Genomic DNA, 26,080 nt, shown 5'->3' with positions numbered 1-26,080 from the left:
AAGTAAATAAATATTACTGGAGCCTGATTCTTGTGTAGGTCTGTTGGACTCCAGGGTCCAGTTTCTCTTCATGGTACGACGCTCCTAGATAGTCACCTTCACATTGACCTTTCCAGTCCCTGGGTCCATGGGTGACAGAAGATCCTTTTCTAAATTTACCCCTGCAAAAAGTGTCTGTTTAGATTTTATGAACACTTGTGGGTGTTGCTGACCAGTTTCTCTACACTTTGAAGTTTTGTATTTATATCTGTTGCTGTTGGATGGTTTAAGACCTGAGCCCAATGAGGGTCAGAAAGTCAACTTTTCTGTATGTACAGGTAATTTTAAATAATTTTCTCATTGTGTTGTAACTGTAATGTAATCATTTTCATAGGGACATAAGTTTTTAAAATAGCATTTTAGAAAATATTTTCACACATAAACTTTATTAACCATACTTATAATGATTTTTTTTATTTATTAGGATACAATATCACAGAAGTCTGTAGATATTCATGATTCTGTTCAACCAAGGTCTGTGGATAACAGACCGCAAGCACCACTGGTTTCTGCCTCTGCTGTTAATGAAGAAGTCAGCAAAATTAAATCTACAGCAAGTGAGTTATTTCTCTAAATAAAAATAAATTTGTGTTTTATGTAGGAAAGGGTTAACATTTTTGGTTTTTTATCATTAACAAACATATACTATAATTGTGTCATTACTTCTTTTTTTTTATGTATTTATTTGTGAGACAGAGTCTCACTCTGTCGCCCAGTCTGGAGTGCAGTGGCGCCATCACAGCTCACTGCAAGCTCCGCCTCCCAGGTTTAAGTGATTCTTCTGCCTCAGCCTCCTCTGAGTAGCTGGGACCAAGGCACGCACCACCACGCCCGGCTAATTTTTGTATTTTTAGTAGAGACGGGGTTTCACCATATTGGCCAGGCTGGTCTTGAACTCCTGACCTTGTGATCTGCCCACCTCGGCCTCCCAAAGTGCTGGGATTACAGATGTAAGCCACCGTGCCTGACCACTTTTTTTTTTTTTTTTTGAAACGGAGTCTCACCCTGTCGCCTAAGCTGGAGTGCAGTGGTGCTCACTGCAACCTCTGCCTCCCAGGTTCAAACAATTCTCCTGCCTCAGCCTCCTGAGTAGCTGGGATTACAGGTGCCGGCCATCACCCCCAGCTAATTTTTGTAGATTTAGTAGAGACGGGGTTTCACCATGTTGGCAAGGCTGGTCTCGAACTCCTGACCTCGTGATCCACCCGCCTCAGCCTCCCAAAGTGCTGGGATTACAGGCGTGAGCCACCACGCCTGGCCGTGTCATCACTTCTTTACTGTGCTTACCCTAATTTGGACATCCTCTGATAGATGGATGCCCTCTGGCAGAAGGTCAAGAACTCTGCTGATACCTGAAATGTCCGCTTTTTCCACCAACGAGCACCTGAGTCTTCTCTCTCCACCCCCTTCTGCATGCCAACCAACCTTATGTTCTGTCTGTAGAAGTAGGGCCTAACATGCCTTCCTCTACCCATCTGCAAGGGGAAGTAGTGAGGGACTGTTGCTTTCTAAGCAGGAGCACCCAACTTGTTTTCGTTGTTGTTGTTGTTGTTTTTCCAGACAGAGTCTTACTCTGTCACCCACACTGGAGTGTGATCTCAGTTCACTGCAACCTCAACCTCCTAGGCTCGAGCGAGCCTCTTGAGTAACTGGGACTACAGGCACGCCTCATCATGCCCAGCTTATTTTTTATATTTTTTTGTAGGGACAAGGTTTTGCCATGTTGCCCAGGCTGGTCTTGAACTCCTGAGCTCAGGCCATCTGCCTGCCTCAGCTTCCCAACATGCTGGGATTACAGGCTTGTGCCACAGCATCTGGCCAGTAGCACCCTACTTTTTTTGTTGTTGTTGTTGTTTTGAGACAGAGTCTCACTCTGTCGCCCAGGCTGGAGTGTAGTGGTGCAATCTCGGCTCACCGCAAGCTCCACCTCCCGGGTTCATGCCATTCTCCTACCTCAGCCTCCCGAGTAGCTGGAACTACAGGTGCCCGCCACCACGCCCGACTAATTTGTTTTTTATTTTTTGGTAGAGACAGGGTTTCACCATGTTAGCCAGGATGGTCTCGATCTCCTGACCTCGTGATCCACCTGCCTTGGCCTCCCAAAGTGCTGGGATTACAGGCATGAGCCACCGTTCCCGGCAGGAGCACCCTACTTTTTAAGGAGCAACCCTTTTCTCCACAATGCTCCCTAACCTTAGTCGGCCTGTGCCAATTTCCCTCACTGCTGCCCACACCCCTGTCTCCATACAGGGATCCCCAGGTCACCTGTATTCCTCCCCTCACCTTTTCACAAAAAAGAGGAACCCTTTACTTTTTTACTGGATTGATTCGGTTTCATTTGCTGAAGGAAAATTATAACACCTAGAAAAGACCACAGCCTCCTTAGAGGAGAACAGGACAGCTTTGAGAACTTTTTAAAACCTGAGGTGAAATTTACATAACAAATAACAATATACAAGTGAATAATTCAGTGGTATTAAGTACATTCACAGCCACCACCTCTATCTAGATCCAAAGCATTTTCATCACTCCTAAAGGGAGCCCCCCCGCCCCATAACTGTTACACAACCACTCCCTCTTCTCCCCTTCCCCAGCCCCTGGCAGCCACTAATTACCTGTGTTTGTGAATTGCCTATTCTGCATATTTCATATAAAAAATGGAATCATACAAAATATAACCTTTTGTGTCTGTCTTCTCTCACAATGTTTTCAAGACTCATCATGTTGTAGCATGAATCAATAATTCATTCCTTTTTATTACTAAGTAATAGTCCACCGAATGTATAGACTACATTTTGTTTATCCATTTGTCTGATTATGGATGTTTGTATTTGTTTCACCTGCAGTTGTCATGAATAGTGCTGCTGCAAACTGTTGTGTACAAATATCATTTGAATACCTGTTTTCAGTTCTTTTGCGTTATCTGCCTAGGAGTGGAATTGCTAGCTTGTAGGGTAATTCTATGTTTAACTTCTTGAGGAAACACCAAGTAATTTTCTATAGCCAGTGGCTGCACCATTTTACATTCCCTCTAGCAATTCCAGGTTTTCCACATCTTTGCCAATGCCTTTTTTGTTGTTGTTAAATGATAACCATTCTAGTGGGTGAGCAGTTGTACCTCATTGTGGTTTTGACTGGCATTTCCGTAATGATTAGTGATGTTAAGCATCTTTTCATATGCTTGTTGGCCATTTGTATATCTTATTTGGAGAAATTTGTATTCATGTCCTTTGCCTGTTTTTAAATTTTGATGAAGTCCAATTTTTGTTTTCTTTTGTTAGTTATGCCTTTGGTATCATTGTCAAAATCCAAGGTCATCAGCATTTCCCGCCAATGTTGTCTTCTATGAAGTTTTTTTTTTTTTTTTTTTTGAGACGGAGTCTCACTCTGTCACTCAGGCTGGAGTACAGTGGTGCGATCTGGGCTCACTGCAACTTCCACCTCCTGGATTCAAGCGATTCTCCTGCCTCAGCCTCCTGAGTGGCTGGGATTACAGGCACGGGCCACCACACCTGGCTAATTTTTGGATTTTTAGTAGAGATGGGGTTTTGCCATGTTGGCCAGGCTGGTCTCGAACTCTGGACCTCAAGTGATCCACCTGCCCAGCCTCCCAAAGTGCTGGGATTAGAGGCGTGAGCCACTGTGCCTGGCCTATGAAGTTTTATTCTTTTAGCTCTTTGATTTAGGTCGTTGATCCATTTTGATTTAATTTTATTCAGGGAATTTTTTAATCCTAGGTGCTTACAGTTCTTGAGAGAAGACAGGCTTTATTATCATATCCTACTTGAAAGGAGCTTCTATCTTCAGTCACTGTATTTTGCTAATTTCTTAAAGGGTAAACAGGTGGTAGTGAGTGGCCCAGTTTCATTTTTCATTCCTGTTCCCCAAAGAACAGAATTGTTCATGTAGGAGTCCTTTGCAGCTTCAGTCTGCACCAAGAAAGGCCAAGAGGAAAGAATAGTAAGTGGCTTTTCTCGCTCTCAGCCTCAAGACTGAATTTAAACACACTTAACTTTGTGAGGGCAGGACTTGGTCTTCACATAGTGGAAAGTGTGCACTTGGCTACTCTGGGACTATCCTTTTTCCTGGGGCAAGGGTTCTGCTTTCCTGCCACTGTGAGCTGTGGGGTCAGACTGCATCCTTAGGCCAGACATTCCACTCTCACCCCCCTGGAAGACTTTTAGGCAAGGTTCATCCTGTAACTGTTGACTCAGAACAGTTAGAGCTGGAGGAAGAACAAGCGGCCACCCTGCTCCCATGAGCCCTTTTCCTTGGTGGATAGGTTGTGGTTCTCCTGTTTGATGAGGAGGCCCCTGCATCTGACTCTCCAACTCAGTGAAAAGAATCACAGCACAGACCAGCCTCATTCTTTCTGCACCACTGCTCTGTCGAGTTGATTCAGTACCTGCAGTCCCACATAGTTAAAATCTGCTTAGCTTTGCTCTCTGTTGTGTGGACAATGAAATGGTTGACTAATACAACCCTGGCAGTGTCAGGCCTTGTCAGGACTAAAATTTGTCCAAATAGATACTGTCATCAAATGTGCTCCTGGTCCTTGCTAGTGAGACTATAGTTAGGATCCTTGTCCAGGTCTCAAAGGGCACGAGAAACTGTGAAGAGGCTTGGCATTGCTGTTCAGAGTACAGCCTCATCTGCCAAATTCTTGGGGTCACTAGAACTGTTTGGGTCCCTGCTGGAAGCTCTTAATACCCCTGAGCAGCTCACGTTGGAGCTGATGAAAATAGGTCTCCTAAGACCTCCATCTACCACTAAGTCCCTTCTGGAGTCCAGGTCCTGCTAGGAGTCTCTTGCCCCCTGGGACTGAGATGTTTTCTCACTTGAATGAGAGAGTGAATGGATGACTGCCCATGCCGCTGTCACTGTAATAAAGGACTAAGAAGACAAGATTTAAGAGGAAGAGATAACCATAGGACTTACAGGTTTCTTTGTTTTGCTCTTTTAATTTGTGATCTAGTACTAAGAACTAAACGTTAAATAGAACAGCATTTATGAACAGTATCTGGAAAGGAACCTTCATTAATGATCTCAATAAGAATAAATTTAAGTAAGTTATTTTTCTACCCCTCAAAATCCCTAAAACATGAATTTGTCTTCCACACATTAGTGCCAGAAAAGGGAATTTGTAGTAAAAATGTTTTTCATACTAGAAAGAAACAAGGATTGTAAGTCGCCCAGCATTGGAGCCATTGCCCCAGGACTGCCTAGTAGAAAGCTCCCTTTGGGCAGTTGTCTGCCTCCTTGGAAAAGCTTCCTGCCAAAGCTGCCCCTGAGAATCTGGGATGGAGGTGTGGCCGTGTGGTCTGGGTCCCCTGGGCGGTGTGGCAGCAGCATCTCGGGAGTTGGGTCCTCTTTTCTAACCTTGTGCTGCTGCATTGGATTAGCTACTTAGCTGGCGTGGTCAGACAAGGGGAGCACTCCCATGAGTGTGTCCACATGGGCCAGCGAACTATCAGAAGCGCCCTGTTGAACAAATGTGTTCAGGATAGAGGGATGCAGTTGTGTGTAGCTGATGAGGGGAACGTGGGTGGCACTTTTGTTACTTTGCAGTTTGGTTACTTTTGAAGTAATGTGTTCAGCTTAACTTTTTTTTTTTTTTTTTTAAAAAGACGAAATCTGGCTCTGTCGCCCAGGCTGGAGTGCAGTGGTGTGATCTCGGCTCACTGCAACCTCTGCCTCCTGGGTTCAAGCAGTTCTTCCTCAGCCTCCCGAGTAGCTGGGATTACAGGCGCACGCCACCACGCCTGGCTAATTTTCGTATTTTTAGTAGAGATGGGGTTTCACCATGTTGGCCAACCTGGTCTCGAACTTCTGACCTCAGGCAGTCCACCCGCCTTGGCCTCCCAAAGTGCTGGGATTACAGGCATGAGCCATTGCACCTGGCCCCAGCTTAATTTTTTTTATAGACTTCTTTGCTGATGGATGTCTTTGAAAATAAGAGGTAATTTCAGTCACAGCTACAAATCTGGATCCAAATAAAACATGTGCTGTGGCCAAACCACAGTATTGCATAGGTTAATCCGGAGTCTTGGCTGCCCTCACTTCCTGTCTCACATTGGTCTGTTCTGTTATTTTCTTATGTCTACAAGTTTTCATGTAACCTATTTTCTTTTTTTTAAATTTCAATTAATTAATTTATTTTTGAGACAGAGTCTCTCTCTCTCTCTCTTGCCCAGGCTGGAGTGCGCTGGTGTGATCTTGATTCACTGCAGCCTCCGCCTCCCGGGTTCCAGCGATTCTCCTGCCTCAGCCTCCAGAGTAGCTGGGATTACGAGTGCGCACAATCATGCCTGGCAAATTTTTTTGTAGCTTTGTAGAGATGGGGTTTCATCATGTTGGCCAGGCTGGTCTTGAACTCCTGACCTCAGGTGATACAGCTCTGCCTTGGCTTCCCAGAGTGCTGGGATTACAGGCGTGAGCCACCGTGCCCAGCCCCTTTATTCCCTGTTTTCTAAGGTCAGACTTGGGTTTACAGTTGATATTTCAGTTTTAGGTTTTTATCTATTTGTTACATTTTCGTTAAAAATAACTTGAATTAAAAAAAATTTGGCCGGGCGCGGTGGCTCACGCCTGTAATCCCAGCACTTTGGGAGGCCGAGGCGGGCGGATCACAAGGTCAGGAGATCGAGACCACGGTGAAACCCCGTCTCTACTAAAAATACAAAAAAAATTAGCCGGGCGCGGTTGTGGGCGCCTGTAGTCCCAGCTACTCGGGAGGCTGAGGCAGGAGAATGGCGTGAACCCGGGAGGCGGAGCTTGCAGTGAGCCGAGATCGCGCCACTGCACTCCAGCCTGGGTGACAGAGCGAGACTCCGTCTCAAAAAAAAAAAAAAAAAAAAAAAATTGTAGCGGGAACATCTTGAATATATTACTGTTCTAAATCAGGGGTGTTCAATGTTTTGGCTTCCCTGAGCCACACTGGAAGAATTGACTTGGACCACTCATAAAATACACTAACATGTATGGCCCCAGGGGACCCAGACCACACGGCCACACCTCCATCCCAGATTCTCAGGGGCAGTTTTGGCAGGAAGCTTTCCAGGAGGCAGACAACTGCCCAAAGGGGGCTTTCTACTAGGCAGTCCTGGGGCAATGGCTCCAATGCTGGGCCACTTACAATCCTTGTTTCTTTCTACTATGAAAAATAGGCCGGGCGCGGTGGCTCACGCCTGTAATCCCAGCACTTTGGGAGACCGAGACGGGCGGATCACGAGGTCAGGAGATGGAGACCATCCTGGCTAACACGGTGAAACCCCGTCTCTACTAAAAAATACAAAAAACTAGCCGGGCGAGGTGGCGGGCGCCTATAGTCCCAGCTACTCGGGAGGCTGAGGCAGGAGAATGGCGTGAACCCGGGAGGCGGAGCTTGCAGTGAGTTGAGATCCGGCCACTGCACTCCAGCCTGGGTGACAGAGCGAGACTCCGTCTCAAAAAAAAAAAAAAAAAAAAGAAAGAAAAATAGTAGTGAGCTAAGAAAAAAAAATCTCATAATGTTTTAAGAAAGTTTATGAATTTGTGTTGGGCTGCATTCAAAGCTGTCCTGGGCCACATACAGGCTGCGGGTTGGACAAGCTTGTTCTAAATTATGTAGGGCACTTTTATTTTAAAAGTTACTTTTCTAAGGCTTTTCAAGTATCAGTTAAACTTTTACTGAGTAATGCCTACGTGCAAAAGCAGTATGTCCTTCTCATTGTGATGTGTGAATACATATTAATGTTTCCTTAGCACTGTAATGTCATGGAAATTACAAAGAATTCAAAATAATTTTTTGTTTGCATGTGCATTGGGGGGGGTTTCCTCACAGAATTTCCAGAACAAAAATTGTTTGCTGCCCTGTTGATTAAATGTGTTGTGCAGCTGGAACTCATCCAGACTATCGACAACATTGTCTTCTTCCCAGCCACAAGTAAGAAAGAAGATGCGGAAAACTTAGCTGCAGCGCAGGTAAGGAGATAGGAGGACAGCTGCTTTTTTTGTGTAAGTAGGAAGTTAGCTATAGCAGTCTGGGCTGTAGAGTTAGGCTAGAGAATTAATTTGTGGGGCCTTCCTCATGCAGATGTCCTTTTAAACCATGAGACTGGATCCCATCACAAGGTAGTAAGGTTAGCTAGAGCAGGGAGGAGGGTCAGCAACTGAGCACTAGGAACCTTGTCCTCTACAGCTTCTGGAGAGGAGGCAGCTAGCAGAGACTGAGGACGAGAATCCAGGAGGCATGGGGAGGCACGGGGAAGCAGGTGTCAGTTGTCCGGGAAGTCAGATGAAGAAAATGTTTTAAGAAGCAGCATGTGATCAGTCACTTGTTAAATGCTCTGGATAGGTCAAGTGATACTCCTCTTGAGAACTGCCTTCTAACTATTTGGAGGACTTTGGAACCTTAACAATGTGTTAAATGTTAAATTGAGGACAAAAGCATAATTGTAATGGGGAGAGAGAGAGAGAGAGAGAATGTGGACTCAGCCAGTACTCTGTTAAGAAGTTTTGCTATAAAGGCACAGAGAAATGTGATAGCTGGAGTGTGAGGGGTTTGCTATGTTTTGTTCTCCAGATTGGTGATATGGCAGTGTGTTCACTGGTAAGAGCTTTCCAGTAGGGAGAGAAAAACTGACTGTAGGCAAGAGAGGGGCAATTGCTAGGGCCATGTTTTTGAGTGAGTGGAGATAGTACTTCATACAGAGTGGGAATCACCTGGGGCAGAAGCCCAGATAGTTCCCATGTGGTGGCAGGGGGATGGCTGGGGGATGGGTTATGGATGCAGGAAGTCTGGTACATTTGGGGTGGGAGCTTGTGAGAGACCACCTTTGCCAGCTTCTGGTTTCTCACTGAGATGGGAAGAAAAGTCATGTACCATGTGAGATTTGGAAGAATGTTTTAGCTACTTGAGAAGTGAAAACGTGAGCTGGTTGGCCAGGAACGTGGCCTAGGCCAAGGTCTGCCAAGGGCTGGGCCAGCACCAAGCCCACTAGTTTAGACAGAAACCAGTCTGCTTTCTCTAGTCACACATGACCACACGGCCGTTTTGCCAGCCAGTTACTAAAAGGAAGAGGAGGGGTTGTGAAAGAGAATAATTAAAATCATGATGCATGGACTCCATAGCAGTTGAGAAGGGAGGACTTGAGGGGCTGAGGAGCGCAGGGCCAGGGAGTTGGGAGTCCAGGAGGGTCTGGACTGATGGGAGGCGGTGCTTGGGGACGAGGATGTGTAACGGAAGATGGACCGTCCCTTACTTTGTTAGGTTAGATGAAGCTGAGTATCTGTGGCTTTCTTGTGAAACTGGTCTTTGGGGAGCACTGAGTTGTAAATTAACTAAAATTATTGTGACTGTGTGTATATGCTGGGGTGGTTTGTTTTTCAAAGAGAGATGCGGTGGACTTTGATGTTCGAGTTGATACTCAAGACCAAGGAATGTACCGCTTTTTAACATCACAACAACTTTTTAAGCTACTGGACTGCTTATTAGAGTCACATAGATTTGCAAAAGCATTTAATTCCAACAACGAACAGAGGACTGCCCTGTGGAAAGCAGGTAAGCTATGCACGCCTCACATTTAATGTTTACTGTTGATGGATGTGGGACAGATACATACAGGTATCAGAACTCATTGACTGTCTACTGTAGGTATCTGCATGTCACTATGTGTACTTGTGTACTCTGACCTTAACAGTAGTAAGGTAATCTCACAACCAGGCCCTTTTCTGGTCTGCAGTAAGCCAGATAACTACTTGGGTGAATTTTTTCCCCCTTGGTCTATTATTTGACTTATATTGTTCTTTCATCTTGTTTACCCAACCTGGACCTTCTTATTGATACTAACTGACATGATAAAAGCTGTCCTTTCATTAGGAAATAAATGTGTAAAAGTCACACACACAAAACCTGGCATGTGTATTTGAATGGCTTCTCTGTTTACTGGGAATGGCTAAAGTTCAGAGTGAAGGTGAATTTATTGGGATGTGAGTTATATTTGTTGTAGAACAAGTTAGACATTTTAAACAAAAAATAAGCTTTTATTATAAACCAAAGTGGCATTGTTAATTTTTTAATTTAAGAAATAGAGCCAGGTGCAGTGACTCATGCCTGTAGTTCTGGCTACTCGGGTGGTTGAGGTGGGGGGATTGCTTGGGGCCAGAAGTTTGAGACCACCCTGGCCAACATAGACCCTGTCTCTACAATAAATTAAAATTAGCGGGGCATGGTATCGCATACCTGTAATCCCAGCTACTCGGGAGGCTGAAGTGGGAGGATCACTTGAGCCCAGGAGTTTGAGGCTGCGGTGAGCCATGATCACACTGCTCCCCTCCAGCCTGGGCAGCACAGTGAGACCCCATCTCTTAAAAAAAGAAAAGAAAAAAGAAAGAAATATAATTATTAGGTGCCAAACAGTGCTGGGAGGATGAGGGGCAGCAGAATAAGGCAGAGAAAAAGAAGGGGGCTGATAGTTACTGAACATCAAACTCTGTATCAAAAGGGTTTGGTGCTTATGTTTGTTTATTTAAAACAGCTGTGGCATTCTTCTTCCCTTTACAGCCTAACTTCTGGGAAGAGTAGTCTGTACTTATTTTTCCCCTTTTTTCCTACCCAAGTTGTTGCCACCATTCCACTGGGCCTGTTCCTGCTGAGCTGATAGACCCTCCTTGTGTCCACACACACTGGACCCATCAGACCTCTGACAGAGCAGTTCTCACCTCCTGGAGGTTGCCCCTGTTTATCTGAGCGCCCTCGTGCAGGCAGAGCACAGAGCCCCTTCTACAGCTTTGGGGATTCAAGTGCAGTTTCATGTGAAGGGCTCCACCTTCCCAGGCCACAAGTTATTTTATATCTCATATCCCCAACGCGAATAGGGAGGGAATCCTGGACGTGGAAATCATCTTCATATCAGGCTGCTGTGGCTCCGCTTTGTAAGCAGCAGATGCTGATGGCTGAGCACAAACAAAATGTGCTTCCATATGGGCTGCTTCACCTTTACATAAGATGCCTTCCCAAACTAATCCCAGAAACTTCCCCTTTCTGCAGGATTCAAAGGCAAATCCAAGCCCAACCTTCTAAAGCAGGAGACCAGCAGCCTGGCCTGTGGGCTGCGCATTCTATTCCGGATGTACATGGATGAGAGCCGCGTTAGTGCCTGGGAGGAGGTCCAGCAGAGGCTTTTGAAGTAAGACTCTTGACTGATTTCCATCTCTGACCAGGTAGCCACGTGGTGCCGGGCAGGAAAGGGGCACCGGTGGGACCATGCTGAGAGCTGAGCCTTTGGGGCCTGGATGCCCCTATTCCACAGAGCAATTGTAAAACTTAAATTCAGTCTTAGAGATGAATGTGCTTTAGTGACATGTGGCCAAATCATGTCTAACATGCAGGACAAAGGAGGTTTTCTGTTTTAAAACTGTGAACTATGTCATTTATAGGCCTTTTTAATGTCCTAAGATAGTCCCATTTTTACAGAACAATCATTTGTGAAAGTGAAAACTTGCCTGCCTGCATTTACTTTGGAAAAAATATTTGGAGTTTTTCTTAGTATTACTTTTTTTACTCTTTTACTTTAAGATAACTAACATGTAAACTCAGGCTAAGAATGAAACATGCCATTCAGAAAGAATACTATCATCTGCATTGTATTACATCTACTTAAGGAATAGATGTTCTGAGGCCAATTAAATACATTTTAGAATTTTAAGGGGTCACCTAGTCTCTGTTATCCCATTTGATTGACAAGACTGGTTGATTAAGGCCCCGCAGGGCCTTGTGATCTAGGTCCTCACAAGGGTCAGTGAAGAGAGGAGTCGCCTCAGATTCCAGCCCAGGTCTCTTGAAACTAAGCTTCATATGTGCCACCTGCCACACAGCAGCTTTGAATTGAAAGAAACTTAGAAAATTAGGAAAATGTGGGTTTCCTGGTAAGTTACAATGGCTTCTTTTAACATGTTTGGTTTTCTTCTCAATTTGAAAAGCATGTTTATGTTGACACTCCAGCTAATGTAAACAGATAGGATCGAACATGTTATTGAACAGTTCATATTCACTACTATGTTCATGATTGCTCTTTCTCAGTGAATATGGGGACCAGTAGATATACAAATAACATTAAAGGAAGCCTTTTCTTTTGCAGTGTCTGCAGTGAAGCGCTAAGTTACTTCCTCACTCTAACATCAGAAAGTCATCGGGAAGCCTGGACTAACTTACTGCTTTTGTTTCTAACTAAAGTTCTAAAGATAAGTGATAATAGGGTAAGTATGAGGCTTCGAATCCAGCCCAACAGTTCTAGCCCGATTCGCGTCGGGATGCCGGGTCCCAGAGTCGCCGTGCAAGAGCTCTCAGAGCTGAATCAAGCAGTGCCCAGGCTGCACAGCTGCTTGTGCAAAACCACCAGTGGCCTTGCTGTATCTTCCTCAGTCCTCGCTTTTCTCCCTCTTACCCAGCTTTGTTCACTAATTAGCAGTTCTCTAGGGGATTCAGTAGGTGAGGGATCAGAATCCCTTGGGATACCTCGACAAGTTCCTGGGTTCCCTCAACATTGAAATTCCCATTGTGACCCCAGGAGTCTCTCCCTTTTCCCCATTTTGAAAACTGCTTTCCAACTACCTCATGACCTTGCACTCTGCCTGCTACTCAAGAATACATCTGGTTCCTGGGCCTGTGCTCCGGGCTGCAGCTGTTCCTTTGGCATATTTAGTGGTTCCAGGTAACCCAGAGTCCCTAGTGAATGGGCCTCATATAAGAATTTTGAACCAGTAGAAATAAAGATAAAATACACACATGACTGTAAATATAAGTGCATATTTAAAGGTTTTCAAAAATGTACATTCTACTCTTACAAAAAAATAGCAACTTACAGCTCACACATAAGGAAACAGGTTGCTTTGCTGTGACCCTAGAATAGGTTTAAAAATGCCTAGTGATGTGGCCCAGTACTTGAAAGGCCAAGGGTTCTAAACCCCAGCCTCTGTTACTCCACAGCTGACTTTTTTTTGCCATAACATGTCTCACTGCTTCTCTGGATCTGGAGGGGCACAGGGGTAGGAAAGGAGGCTGCAGACTAGAGTTCAGAGATGAAGGAACTACTGTGAAGATACAGCCGAAGTATAGCAATTGAACTGTACATGTGAAACGTATGTAGCTTTGCCTGAAGAACTGTTTAGATTTTTCCCCAAAACTTAAAATTTTTATGTAACAAAAGATAAAATTTCAGTAACCCATAGCTTATAAAAACTCAACTCTAGTTTGTACTCAGTTGTTTTCTTTTGCTTATTGCCCAGGAAAAACAGTGCTAAATTACTAAAAGTTTGTCAAAGATATACAGGCAAATGTTTTTCAAAGTAAGGATATGTAAATGAGTAGTGTTTGTATGAAGTGAGTTTTTCTAAGTTCCACAACCCACAGTCACTGCCTGCTGTGGACGCTGCTTTCCTGGCTCCTGTAATCGAGCCCCAGAGTAGTTTGACTCTAGGCAGTTTGAGGCTCTGGAGTTTGCAATCACTGCTAACGGAGAAATTCATTTTCCCTGCAGTTTAAAGCTCATGCATCATTCTACTACCCTCTCTTATGTGAAATTATGCAATTTGACTTGATTCCTGAACTTCGTGCTGTTCTTAGAAGATTTTTTCTGCGAATCGGAGTAGTTTTTCAGATATCACAACCACCTGAACAGGAACTTGGAATAAACAAGCAATGATGGGAACTTAATATTTTTGTTGGCGTTTACATCCCTCTGCTCTTTAAAAGGACGCTGGAGCTGAGGTTTCCTACCTGAAAAACGATTTCTTCGGATTGCAGTGTCTGAGAGTTACTGGTAAAGATGCTTAGAACTCTTATTCAAACTTTCAACACTCCAGTCCCTTTTAGTACGGGCGGATTTTGTGTGTTATGTTGGCCTCATGTTGAGCAGAAAGCCTGTTTAAACAGTGTCAGCTCATGCTCACGGGTCCTTCCCTGTCTTCCACGGCAGGAAAAGCCCCACATGTTTTTGGCAGGTGTGGAAGTGAAACTTACCCAAAGAACTATAGATGTAAAGATTGAACTTCTACAAGAAGTACAACTCAGGAGAGCTGTATTTTGAAGGATAAAATGTTTATAATTGGGGAGTGGGGAGAGAAGAAGAAATTATTGTTCATGGTAAAAGATATTTAGCAACTATGGTATTCTTATTCTGAAGATTTTTGCACACTCAGGCTATCTGAGATACTGGTAATCATCCTGTGAAAAATGTACAGAGATGCAGGTCTGTAATATAAAAATCTTAAACATTATATAGTTCTTCCTGCACTGTTTTCTTTCTTTATTTTCTTATTCATTTGCTAAATACCCATAATATTTTGTCAAATGCACTAAACATTTGGGTGGAACTTTCTTTTTTATTTTGTGGGGATTTTTAGTTTGGCCCTTTTTGGTGGGTGGTGATTTTGAGGCTTTAACATGCCCAGAAGCTGTTGTGGCTGACACTTCAACAACAGGGAAAAAAAGGTAGAAAATATCCCTACTGACAGTAACTACCTGTCACATATTTCTCTTAGGGCTTTTAAAGATGAGCCATTAAAATAGAATGATCCTTTATGGACCAAAACTTGAATCACTGCAAAATGAATCCAGATTGCTGTCATTTTCTTTTGGGTGGTGGGGCTTGATGTAGATTTTACTCTTATGTACAGAATTTAATGTTGAATATATTAAAATAACAAATCTGGCATGGTTTGCGGAGGTTAGATTTACTGGAAATGTATTCATACTGTGAATTGTGCTCTGATGGTTAAAAGACAAGATTGTCAAGCATTCCGTATTAACAGTGGATGTAGAAAATTTTTTCAGACGGATAAAATGTATATGGTACAGATGTAAAGTTTTCTATGTAAAAAATTCTGTACAACTTTCTGTACAATATTGATTCTCATCTGGCATATTCTAATCAGGTTATAGGTCAATAAAGTTTTTGAAATATTTCATCAGTGCAATCAAAACCTCTATAACCCACCCCCATGTTTCATTGATTCTTTTCTGTTAAGGCCAAACTACTATGGAAAAGACATTTTCAGCCAGAACTATAAATTCAGTATTGTTTGGTTCTGGTATTTTCTTTCCAGCTTCCAGCATTAGATCCTCCCTCACACTGTACTTACCATAGAATATTTATTTTTAAGGCAGTTTTTAAAATTTTTATGTATCTATTAGAGACTGGATCTCACTCTGTTGTCCAGGTTGGAGCGCAGTGGTATGATCACAGCTCACTGTAGCCTCAAGCGGGGCTCACGTGATTCTCACACTCCACCCTCCCCAGTAGTGAGGACTATAGGCACACAACACTACACTTGGCTAATTAAAAAACATTTTTTTTGTAGAGACGGGATCGCACTATATTGCCCAGACTGGTCTCAAACTCTTGGACCTGAAGTGATCCTCCCAACTCAGCCTCCCAAAGTGCTGGGATTATAGGCGTGAGCCACCATATCCAGCCCGAAAATCTTTTGATATTTTGCATATTAATATTTTATATATTAATAACCTAGCATCAGGCTACACTACTTGAGTGCTGAAAAGAGCTAAAGTTCTCTTCAGCACAGTTTGCAATATTGTGTGTTTTAGGAGTCAGTTGAAGTTGTGTGGTACATGGCATTAAACAAAAATGGAACGTGTCAATATCATCTAACATGGTTGTGTTAAAGAGGAAAAGTATTTAGTCATCTTTGCTTTCACACCTCTCTTAGATAATGAACAGTTACTGAACAATGCATTTGTAAGTGTGCCGTATTTGTTACCCCTAAGACAGCTCTGTTCAAGCCCAGCTGGATGCTAGAGCTGGGAGCCACTGTGACCTTGCTGTGCGAGGGTAAGTGTTCCACACAACCTGGCAGTTGATTATTTAATGGTGTAGTATTAGGACTCTTCCCCTAGAAGAGTCAGAGGCTTTCTTCTTTCTTTCAGATGACAATAGAACAAATCTTTACTAGTAAAGCAAACGATGGTCCTAAAATTAGAAAATCAATCAAATATAAAATTTACAACTAGCCAAAACTCAAAATATCAGTAATATGTCTGATATTGTCTACCATTAATTACATCAGAGGATGTATTGGAGAAGCAGTGCCTGGGGATGTTCTCAGCTGTCATGGTTGTGAAGATTCTAATCTGAGTCAGAATTTCATAATTTGAATGACTCCTTTTTTTTTTAAAAAAAAGTATCAATTACTGAGTGATTAGAAACTCACATGGACTCACTTATCCAAGGTTCCATGGTGGTGGAACAAGAAGACGACTCCAGTTTCTCTGTCCTTGACTCCCGGGTGTCCCCACCTCTGTTCAGCCTCCAGAAAACTAGTCTAGAAAGCTCCATAGTAGTTGAAATAAAAAGATTTTAGTAATTAAAATAAAAATTTATTTGTATCAAGAAGTAGTTATATAAATTAGTAACTTAAATGCCTTCATTGGAATAAAAATAGAAGCAGAAAGGTGTAACATTTAATGTATGGCTTACAAGAATACAAGCAATTACAGTTCCCTTCATTTCTGTATCAGTAGCTACAAATAACATGAAATAGGACATCTGATTGTGTCACACAGAAACTGGAATAATCACAGCTACAATAGATGTACCTACTAAATGAATTCTTTTGCATGGAGGTAACAATGGAAAATGTGCATGTAACAAAGGGGAATCTGGTTTTACAGGACGGTTAAGACACTTATTCACCTTAATGACAAGCAGAATTCAACATACGCACATACAGTAGTTCAGTTCATTACCACCCTAATTTATGACAAAATTGTGCAAAAATAATTCTATACAATTCTATTATATAAATCAATAATCATGGCCTTATATTTATGTACACAATATACATCATAATAATTTTATATACAGATGGAAAAAAAGTAACTTTTAGGTAGGGGCCAAAAGGTAGGACATATTATTGAAGGTACAGATTTACCATTCCTTTCACCTTAAAAGGCTCTACTGGGTCCAATACAGGTTTATTTTAACCATGTGCAGTCGACAGGCCCTGCCAAGTGAAAGTGCCTGGTTTTCCAGGAACCTGCTGCTGCTCCTGGTTCAGCTGCTCTGCCATGAAGCGTTTCAGTGTTTCTGAAGTGCCAGGGCGGAGCCAGGGCTCAGTTGCTACAGAGTTTGATCCGTCATCCCCTATGTGTTTCATGATGTCATCAGGGTCAACCAGTGAACTCTCATCATCTACAGGAGGCAAGGGACATGTGACTCAGGTAACAGGCAGGCAGGACAACTCGGCATTTCCCCACAATGTCATGTCCTGAACTCTGTTTTGGTTAGACTCACCCCACCGTATTTTAGAGGGAGGAGAGCAGGCCCACAAAGGCGTCAATTTTGTAAAACAAAAAATGATCAACTGAGTAAGCTGAATCCATGGCACTAGCAACCAGAGGGATTCTAAGTATATCAGCGACACCTCTCCACCAAAGTCAACAGGAGGAATGTAGGTAGTTTTATTTTGTAACTGTTACCTCAGGAGAAGCCTAATGGCTACACATAATTTTTTTTTTTTTAAGCAAGGTTTGGGGAATACTCTTCAACCTACAACACTGCTATAAGGAAATTAAGTTATTTTGGGAAAACACTAATTGCAATGAGATTACTTCCATTCTTAAAACATCTAATCTAAGAAGGCCATGTCCAGTCAATGAAGAGGTAGCTCTTAATGTGTTTCATTCTTTAACTGAATTTGTACTCAACTTCTGTGTTTTACTTATTATTAGGTATAGTAATAGGAAAATCTGTCTTCCTACCCTGTGATGTCATATTCTTTTTTTTTTTTTTTTGAGGCGGAATCTCTCTCTGTCGCCCAGGCTGGAGTGCAGTGGCGCGATCTCCACTCACTGCAAGCTCCGCCTCCCAGGTTCATGCCAGTCTCCTGCCTCAGCCTCCCGTATAGCTGGGACTACAGGCGCCTGCCACCACACCCAGCTAGTTTTTTTTTTTTTTTTTTTTTGTATTTTTAGTACAGACGGGGTTTCACCGTGTTAGCCAGGATGATCTCTATCTCCTGACCTCGTGATCCGCCCGTCTCGGCCTCCCGAAGTGCTGGGATTACAGGCGTGAGCCACCGCACCGGGCCTTTTTTTTTTTTTTTTTTAAATTACATCTGGTCTGTGAAGGATTGGTATGTGCAATCAATCCACATCATAACAAAAAGCTCCTGCTTGAAAGGACAATGTTAAAAAACAGTGTAGACATTAAAAATCTTCTGAAAAAGATTCTTAAAATGCTGTCTTCTCTCAGATATATTCCTGTTAAATATTAATTGTTTGTTGGGTCTAAAAGAAAATGCCTTGTAGCTGGAAAGAAGACATCCTTTCCTACTGTCCCATCAATTAACCATGTCTGCTTGTGTTTGGTGTGGAATTACCACCATTAGAACACACCACACCTTGACTGCTAGATAGACAGTATATGAGTACAGTTTTAAATTAATACAGTATTAAAGGTAGAATCTAAAAAAAATCTTGAGATTGTAATGTAGATTAACAGACTAAAGAGTATTTCCCAAATAGACCACTATTTGCTAAAACTAATTACCAATATGAAACTGTCCCATTATCCCAGTGGGTAATAGCATTGGTACAAAAAAGGGTGGTACAGGGCTCCTTAGGTGTCCATCCTGCCTTGTGCTCTATGACTAGCTTTAACCTGCAAGTCACAAAAATACACTCATAATGAGACTAGCTTTATTTGTCCTCTGAGGCTTTGTTTGTCCATGGTGTGGAAAGCCAAATAAGAAGGTAAAAATTTTCTTTGTAGTACTACAAATTTACAGCATAAGTGTAAGAACTCAGTCTTAAGGCTAATTTCTAATAATGTTTTATTACTAAAGTTTTAGTAAAGTGATTACTATATCATATAGCATTTTCTCTGCTGAAAGCAAAGCCTGGATATATTTAATAAGCAAAAACTATTTTACCTGTTTAGACTCCACTCTAAAATGGGCACCCTCTCTGATAGAGAAAATCTGATGCAAACTTAATCCTGAGGTCTGGTTTTGCTCAATAGTTACGTCTTGGGCCATACAACTCAAAGGACTTCAAACTCATTCCATCTATCCTCAGACGTTAGTGAAAGCCTTAAGTAAGAAAGTTTAAAAGTTCATAAAGGATCTCTGCTATAGGCCATTACACTTGGTCATTTACCTGTATTAATAGGTTTACTGTGAAGTTCATTCAGTCTTCGCATTCGTTCCTCATTTCTCATTCTAAGCTGATCAACATTTACACTGGATGTAGATTTTAGAGAGAGACCATCTGGTGCTACATTAGGACGACTGCTATCCTGTAGTTAGAAAACAGAACTTCAGAAAGTCATTAACATAAAGTATGTTCACAAATCAGTGAATCAGGGCCAGGCATGGTGACTCTCGGTAATCCCAGCACTTTGGGAGGCCGAGGCAGGCAGACCACCTGAAGTCAGGAGTTGGAGACCAGCCTGACCAACATGGTGAAACCCCATCTCTACTAAAAATACAAATTAGCTGGGCATGGTGGCGGGCACCCGTAGTCCCCAGCTACTTGGGAGGCTGAGGCAGGAGAATCACTTGAACGCAGGAGGCGGAGGTTGCAGTGAGCCGAGATTGTGCCACTGGACTCCAGCCTGGGAGACAGAGACTCTATCTCAGGGAAAAAAAGAAAAAAACATCGACAAATCAAAACATCCTCTTGCCCTCAAATGTACATTGTGATGAACAAAATAAATGGAAATATGGAGCACTTATATTATGGCTCCTATGCTTATCCATGCAAGCTCAGATGACTCAGTCAAGAATAAGGAATAACATTTGTGATGACAGAAATGCTGCCAGTCTGGATAAAGCTTGGGAATTATAGGACACAGAAGGAAAAAACTAAAGCAGCAGGGGCTGAGACAGTCCAGCTGTATTCAAGGCAGTGTGGTACTGACATAAGAAAAGACAAGTAGATCAATGTAAGATTAAGAATAATACAGAAGTAAATCCTTATGTTTACAGATGAGTTAACAAAATGCAATGGGAGAACAGTCTTTCAACAAATGCTGCTAGAACAACTGGATGGCCACATGCAAAAGAATGGACTTGGACCCCTGCACCTCACACCCTATGCAAAAATTAAAGTGTATCACAGACCTACAATTAAGAACAAACTGAAAAAAAACAAGTAAATCCTCATGATCTTGTCCTAGGCAATGGTTTCTTAAGTAAGACACCAAAAGCCCAAGAGAGATTGATGAGTTGGACCTCATCAAAATTTAAAAACTTCTGTGCTTCAAAGAACACCATCAAGAAAGTTAAAAAGATACAGAATGGGAAAAAAGATGTGAAAATCACACATTGATAACTAGACTTGTAGCCAGAATGTAAAAGAACTCTTAACAACTCAATAAAAAGACAATTCAATTTGAAAATGGGCAAAGGGCTGGGCACGGTGGCTCACGCCTGTAATCCCAGCACTTTGGGAGGGGAGGCAGGCAGATCACCTGAGGTTAGGAGTTTGAGACCAGCCTGGCCAACATGGCAAAACCCCGTCTTTACTAAAAATACAAAAGTTAGGCATGTTGGCATGCACCTGTAATCCCAGCTACTCAGGAGGCTGAGGCAGGAGAATCCCTTGAACCCCAGTGGGGCAGAGGGTGCAGTGCGCTGAGATCACACCACCATACTCCAGCATGGGCGACAGAGCGAGACTGTATTTAAAAAAAAAAAAAAAAAAAAAAAGCAAAAGGATTTGAATAGACATACCTCCTAAGAAAATATACAACTGGCTAATAAGCACATGAAAAGATGTTCAACGTCATTAGAGAAATGCAACTCAAAACCACCATGACACTACTTTACACTCAATGGCTAAAATCAAAGACACTAAGTGATGGCCAGGATACAGAGAAATTACAACCTTCATACACTGATGATGGGAAAGTAAAATGGTACAGCCACCTTGGAAAACAGTCTGGTACTTCCTCAAAATGCTAAATACAAAGTGTCCATATAACCCAACAATTTTCCTCCTAGCTATATATATTCAAGAGTAATAAAAACGTCAAAAACTTGTACATGAACATTAATAGTATCCGTAAGAGCTAAAAAGTGAACACAACCCAAATATCTATTAATTGTTAAATGGATAAACAAAATGTGGGATACTAATACAGTGGAAAATTATTCAACACTAAAGAGGCATCAGTACTGGCACATGCTACAACATGAATGACCTTCAAAAGAAGACAAATCCAGTCACAAATAACCATAGAATGTATGATCTCATTTATATTAAATGTCCAGAAAAGGCACATCTATAGAAACCAAAGTAGATTGGTGGTTGCCTAAGGCAAAAAGCAAAGCTATTTTCACCTGGTAATGCTGTACATATAATAACGCTAATAGCATCTGTTACTTGGTGAGAGCTCTCTGCATACGTGGCTCAGTGCTAAATGCTTCATATTAACTGTATCTTAATGTCATATAAAAGGAAACATAGAGTTTAAGAAATTGCCCAAGCTGCCTGCCCAACAAGGAGGTGACATCGTTGGGACATAAACTCCAAAGCCTCTACTTTTTACTGGCTACACCGTAAAGCTGGGGAGCACAGTGATGAGAACATGGGTTTGAATCTCAGCCTTCTTGCCCATATGACCTTGGCAAGTCATTTGACCGAAATGAAGATGACGCCTATATCACAGAATTAGGTTATCATGAGGCTTTTCGATAAATGGCATCAGTTCCTTCTTGTGCCTCTCTGAAATCCATATATTCTGCAGGAGAAGGAGGAAGGTTGGGATGCAGAGCTACTTACAGCCACCCCAGGAGACAAGAAAATACTATTATTATCTGGAAGAAGCCAAAGCAGCAGAATTCAATAGCTACCCAAGGTCATCCAGTCAAGGCTGAGCCTAGATTCAGACCCATGTCTGAATTTCAAGCAAGTGCTCTTTCTTTATGGGGCCATACAGATTTAGCATGGGTCAGAACCCAGACCTCTCATTCTTCTAAGTTGAAAAGGGGAAGAAAAGAAGTTTCATACACACAATGTCTAGTCCTTTCCATTTGTTCCTCCTGCGCTCCCGTGCAGAGGGCAACTGTGATGGTGGAGGGAGGACGTCATCTTCAATGGCAGGATATGTCTCACCGTAAGCACCTAAGAGGACCCCAAAAAGCAGAAGGAGTCTTAATACCGCTTCAAATCTTACTCAGAGCTAAACCAAGAGCCTGTCTTTTCATTACATTTTGCTTACAATACCATGAAATACACTCAATTTAAGTGTACATACACAGTTCGGTGATTTTTTTAGCAAATTTACAGAGTTGTGCAATCATCACTTTAGAGCATTTCCATCACCTTAAACAGCTCCTTTGTGCCCACTGGCAATCACTCCCTACTCCTACTTGCTGCCCTGGGCAAACACTGCTCTGTTTCAACAGATTACCTTACCCAACACCAAACATAAATGGAATTCTACAACTTAATCTTATGTGTCTTTTCACTTAGCAATAAGGTGTATGAGATTCATCTGTGCTGTGCCATGTTTGTTTATTACATTTTACTGCTGAATAATACTCCATCATATGGATATGTCATATTTTGTCTATGCATTTACCAGTAAATGGACATTTGCTAGTTGCTAGCAATTATGAATAACACTGCTATGAACATTCACATTCAAGTTTTTGTGTGGACGTATCGTCTCATTTCTTTGGGTTATAGAACCAGAAATGAAATTGCTGGGTATTATGGTTAACTCTGTTCTGCATTTTGAGGAACTACCAACCTATTTACATTTTACATTGTAAGAAGGTTCCAATTTCCCCACATCCTCATCAACACTTGGTATTGTCGGTCTTTTTGCTTATAATCATTCAAGTGGACCAGAGCTAATTTGACATGGACAAATAGCCTACAACATCTACGGTAACCTCCACAGCTCCTTTGAAAAAAATTATACCTAAAGAAAAGTTAGAATAATACACATACTTAGAATCACCATTAGTTACTTTGCCCATTTCTATATATATTTGGGGGGATGCTGTTTTTGCCAAGCCACTTTGCTACACCAATAAATTGGAGACATCATGGCATTTTGTCTCTATTTCAGTGTGTACCCTCTAAGAACAAGGACTGGCTCCTACACTGCAAAAATCTAATTATAACATTCAGAAAATTTAACACTTATACAAAACTATCATCATTTAACATACAATTGATATTCAATTATCCAAATGTATACTGTATGGGTTTTTAACAATAGAAATAACTTTTATTGAATAAGATGTGGGGCTTTCTATAATTCTAAAATAAGTTTTGGGTCCTTCCATGCCTTTTCATGGTTTAGTAGCTCATTTTGTTTTAGCGCTGAAAACGATTGCATTGTCTGGATGTACCACACTTTATCCATTCACCTCCTGAAAGACATCTTGGCTGCTTCCAAGTTTTAGCAATTATGAATAAAGGTGCTATAAATATCTGCGTGCAGGTTTCTTTATGGACAAGTTTTCAACTCCCTCAGGCAAATACCAAGGAGTATATATGCTGAACTGTATGGTAAGAATATGTTTATTTTTGTAAGAAATTGCCACACTGTCTTCCAAAATTGACTACACTTTTGCAGGCCCACCAGCAATGAATGGGAGTTCCTATTGCTCTAAAACCTTGCCAGCATTTGGTGTCAGTGTTTTGAATGCTGGCCATTCTAGCAGGTATGTGGTGGTATCTCATTTTAATTTACAATTCTCTAATGTGTTACCAGGCGGGTCCTTGTTCTTAGAACTCCCAAGATGGTGGTGGGCCGCTTCCAAGATGGTGGCAAGCCTCTTGTTCTCTGACCTGGGGTTCTTGGCCTCAGATTCCAAGGAACGGAATCTTGGGCCATGCATGAGTGTTACAGCTCTATTAGAAGCCGGGGTCACAAAAGAGAACCATGGAACCCAGAGACTAGTGTTCAGCTTGATTAGGACAAACCCAGGCACTTAGTCATGCAGGAACAATGGCGAGCCTTTAGCCTGATTGGGAGCGGCAATGGGCGCCACCTCGGTGGATCAGAAGTGCACCGGATACCCTGCCAGATCAGGAGGGGTGGAAGTCAGAGGCGGGTCTGCGACAGCGGCAAACAACACTGGTGGACGGCAAGCGAAAGCTCAGCTCGAGCCGTAACAAACACGGACCAGAAGAGCATGCAGCTGCAAGATTTAATAGAGTGAAAACAGAGCTCCCATACAATGGGAGGGGACCCAAAGAGGGTTGCTACTCCCAGCTCAAATGCCTGGGTTTATATCCTGATCATTGTCCCTCCCCCTGTGCTCTCAGGTGATATATGATTTGACTATTTCTTAACCTCCTGCTTTAGCCTAATTTGTATTTTAGTGAGCCCTCTTTACTACCTGATTGGTTGGGTGTTAGCTGAGTTACAAGCCCCATGTTTAAAGGTGGGTGCAGTCACCTTCCCAGCTAGGCTTAGAAATTCTTAGTTGGCCTAGGAAATCCAGCCAGTCCTGTCTCTCAATAGCATCCTTACATAGTCTTATATCTTGATGGTGATGTGTGGTGCAAGTCTTGCTCAATCTTTTAATCAGTTTTTTTATTTTCTTATTGTTGAGTTTTAAGATTTCTTTGTATATTTTGGATAGCAGTCCTTTATCTGATATGTCTTTTGCAAATATTTTCTTACAGTCTCTGTCCTGTCTTCTCATTCTCTTAATTAACAGTGTCTTTTATAGAGCACAGCAAGTTTTTAATTTTACAAAGTCCAGCTTATCAATTATTTCTTTGTTTTGTATCTAAAAGTCATCACCATACCCAAGGTCATCTAGATTTTCTGTTGTTATCGTCTATGAGTTTTTCAATTTAGCATTTTACATTTAGATGTAAGATCAACTTTGAGTTAATTTTTGTGAAGGGTGTAAGATCTGTGTCTAGGTTTATTTTTTCACATGCAGATGTCCTGCTGTCCCAGCATTATTTGTAGAAAAGACTGTCTTTTCTCCATCATAATACTGCCTTTGGTCCTTTGTCAGTACTGCCTTTGGTCTTTTGTCAGAGATCAGCTGACTATATTTGCATGAGTCTATTTCTTTTTTTGAGACAAGGTCTTTCTCTGTTGCCCAGGCTGGAGTTCAGTGGTGTGATCATAGCTCACGGCAGCCTTGAACTTCCAGGTTCAAGTAATCCTCCCACCTCAGCCTCCCAAATAGCTAGGACTTCAGGTACGTGCCACCACATTGGCTAATTTTTTTTTTTTTTTTTCTGTAGAGACAAGATCTTGCTTTGTTGCCCAGTGAGGTCTCAAACTCCTGGCCTCAAGTAGCCTCCCAAAGATGTGAGCCACTGTGCCCAGCCTGCATAAGTCTATTTCTGGGCTCCATATTCCATTCAGCTGGTCTATTTGTCTATTCTTTCACCAATGCCACATTGTATTATTATAATTTTATCATAACTCTTGAAGTCAGCTGTGACAGTCCTCCAACTCTGTTCTCTTTAAACATTGTGTTGGCTATTCTGGATCTTTTGCCTTTCCAAATGAACTTTAGAATCAGTTTGTTGTTATCCACATGATAACTTGCTGGGATTTTTATTGGGATTGTACTAAATCTGTAGATCAAGTTGAGAAGACCTGACATCTTGACAATACTGAGTCATCCTGTGCATGGTCATGGAATATATCTCCATTTATTTAGTAGTCCTTCAATTTCATCAGTTTTGTAGTTTTCCTCAGGCAGTTCTAGATAGATAGATAGATAGACAGACAGACAGACAGACAGACAGACAGACAGACAGACAGACAGATAGATAGATAGATAGATAGATAGATAGATAGATAGATAGATATCTCAGTATTTCTTGGGGGAATGCTAATGTAAGTGGTATTGTGTTTTTAATTTCAAATTTCACTTGTACATTGCTGGCATATTGTAAAGTGCCTGAGTTTTATATATTAATCTTGTATCCCGCAACTTTATTATAACTGCTTACTAGTTCCAGGAGTTTTTCAGTTGATTCCTTCAGAGTTTCTATAGACAATCATATCATCTGTGAACAAAGACAATTCTATTTCTCCCTTTCCAA

General features: G+C 42.0%; 2 protein-coding genes across 38 annotated transcripts in view; one reads left to right on the top strand and one right to left on the bottom strand.

The window, feature by feature from the left end:
* The window catches only part of ARFGEF1 (ADP ribosylation factor guanine nucleotide exchange factor 1), a 146,561-nt gene extending 131,576 nt beyond the window's left edge, over positions 1 to 14,985 (top strand). For 3 of the 7 annotated variants that reach the window (XM_077942521.1, XM_077942520.1, XM_015145405.3), the window contains 6 exons: positions 464 to 596; positions 7,862 to 8,001; positions 9,412 to 9,580; positions 11,069 to 11,207; positions 12,159 to 12,276; positions 13,557 to 14,985. In XM_077942521.1, the coding sequence (XP_077798647.1) occupies positions 464 to 596; positions 7,862 to 8,001; positions 9,412 to 9,580; positions 11,069 to 11,207; positions 12,159 to 12,276; positions 13,557 to 13,721 (864 nt within the window). In that variant the 3' untranslated portion in view covers positions 13,722 to 14,985. Of the gene's footprint in view, positions 1 to 463; positions 597 to 7,861; positions 8,002 to 9,411; positions 9,581 to 11,068; positions 11,208 to 12,158; positions 12,709 to 13,556 lie in introns of those variants that run through there. The other 4 variants (XM_015145404.3, XM_077942523.1, XM_077942519.1 and 1 more) reach the window with 2 other exon arrangements.
* A 1,404-nt stretch (positions 14,986 to 16,389) lies between these two features.
* The window catches only part of CSPP1 (centrosome and spindle pole associated protein 1), a 131,016-nt gene continuing 121,325 nt past the window's right edge, over positions 16,390 to 26,080 (bottom strand). For 27 of the 31 annotated variants that reach the window (XR_001446704.3, XM_077943734.1, XM_077943736.1 and 24 more), the window contains 3 exons: positions 22,053 to 22,162; positions 19,193 to 19,331; positions 16,390 to 17,225 (listed from right to left, as the gene is read on the bottom strand). Coding sequence is in view for 26 of the 31 variants with exons in the window: in XM_077943734.1 (XP_077799860.1) it covers positions 17,014 to 17,225; positions 19,193 to 19,331; positions 22,053 to 22,162 (461 nt within the window). In the remaining 5 variants the exon portion in view is untranslated. Of the gene's footprint in view, positions 17,226 to 19,192; positions 19,332 to 20,596; positions 20,715 to 22,048; positions 22,163 to 26,080 lie in introns of all 31 variants that reach the window. The other 4 variants (XR_013397298.1, XR_013397301.1, XR_013397299.1 and 1 more) reach the window with 2 other exon arrangements.

This window comes from Macaca mulatta, chromosome 8, assembly GCF_049350105.2.
Source record: "Macaca mulatta isolate MMU2019108-1 chromosome 8, T2T-MMU8v2.0, whole genome shotgun sequence".
Lineage (NCBI taxonomy): Eukaryota > Metazoa > Chordata > Mammalia > Primates > Cercopithecidae > Macaca > Macaca mulatta.
The sequence above is the reverse complement of the archived record's forward strand: the minus strand, read 5'-3'. Positions and strand labels throughout refer to the sequence as shown.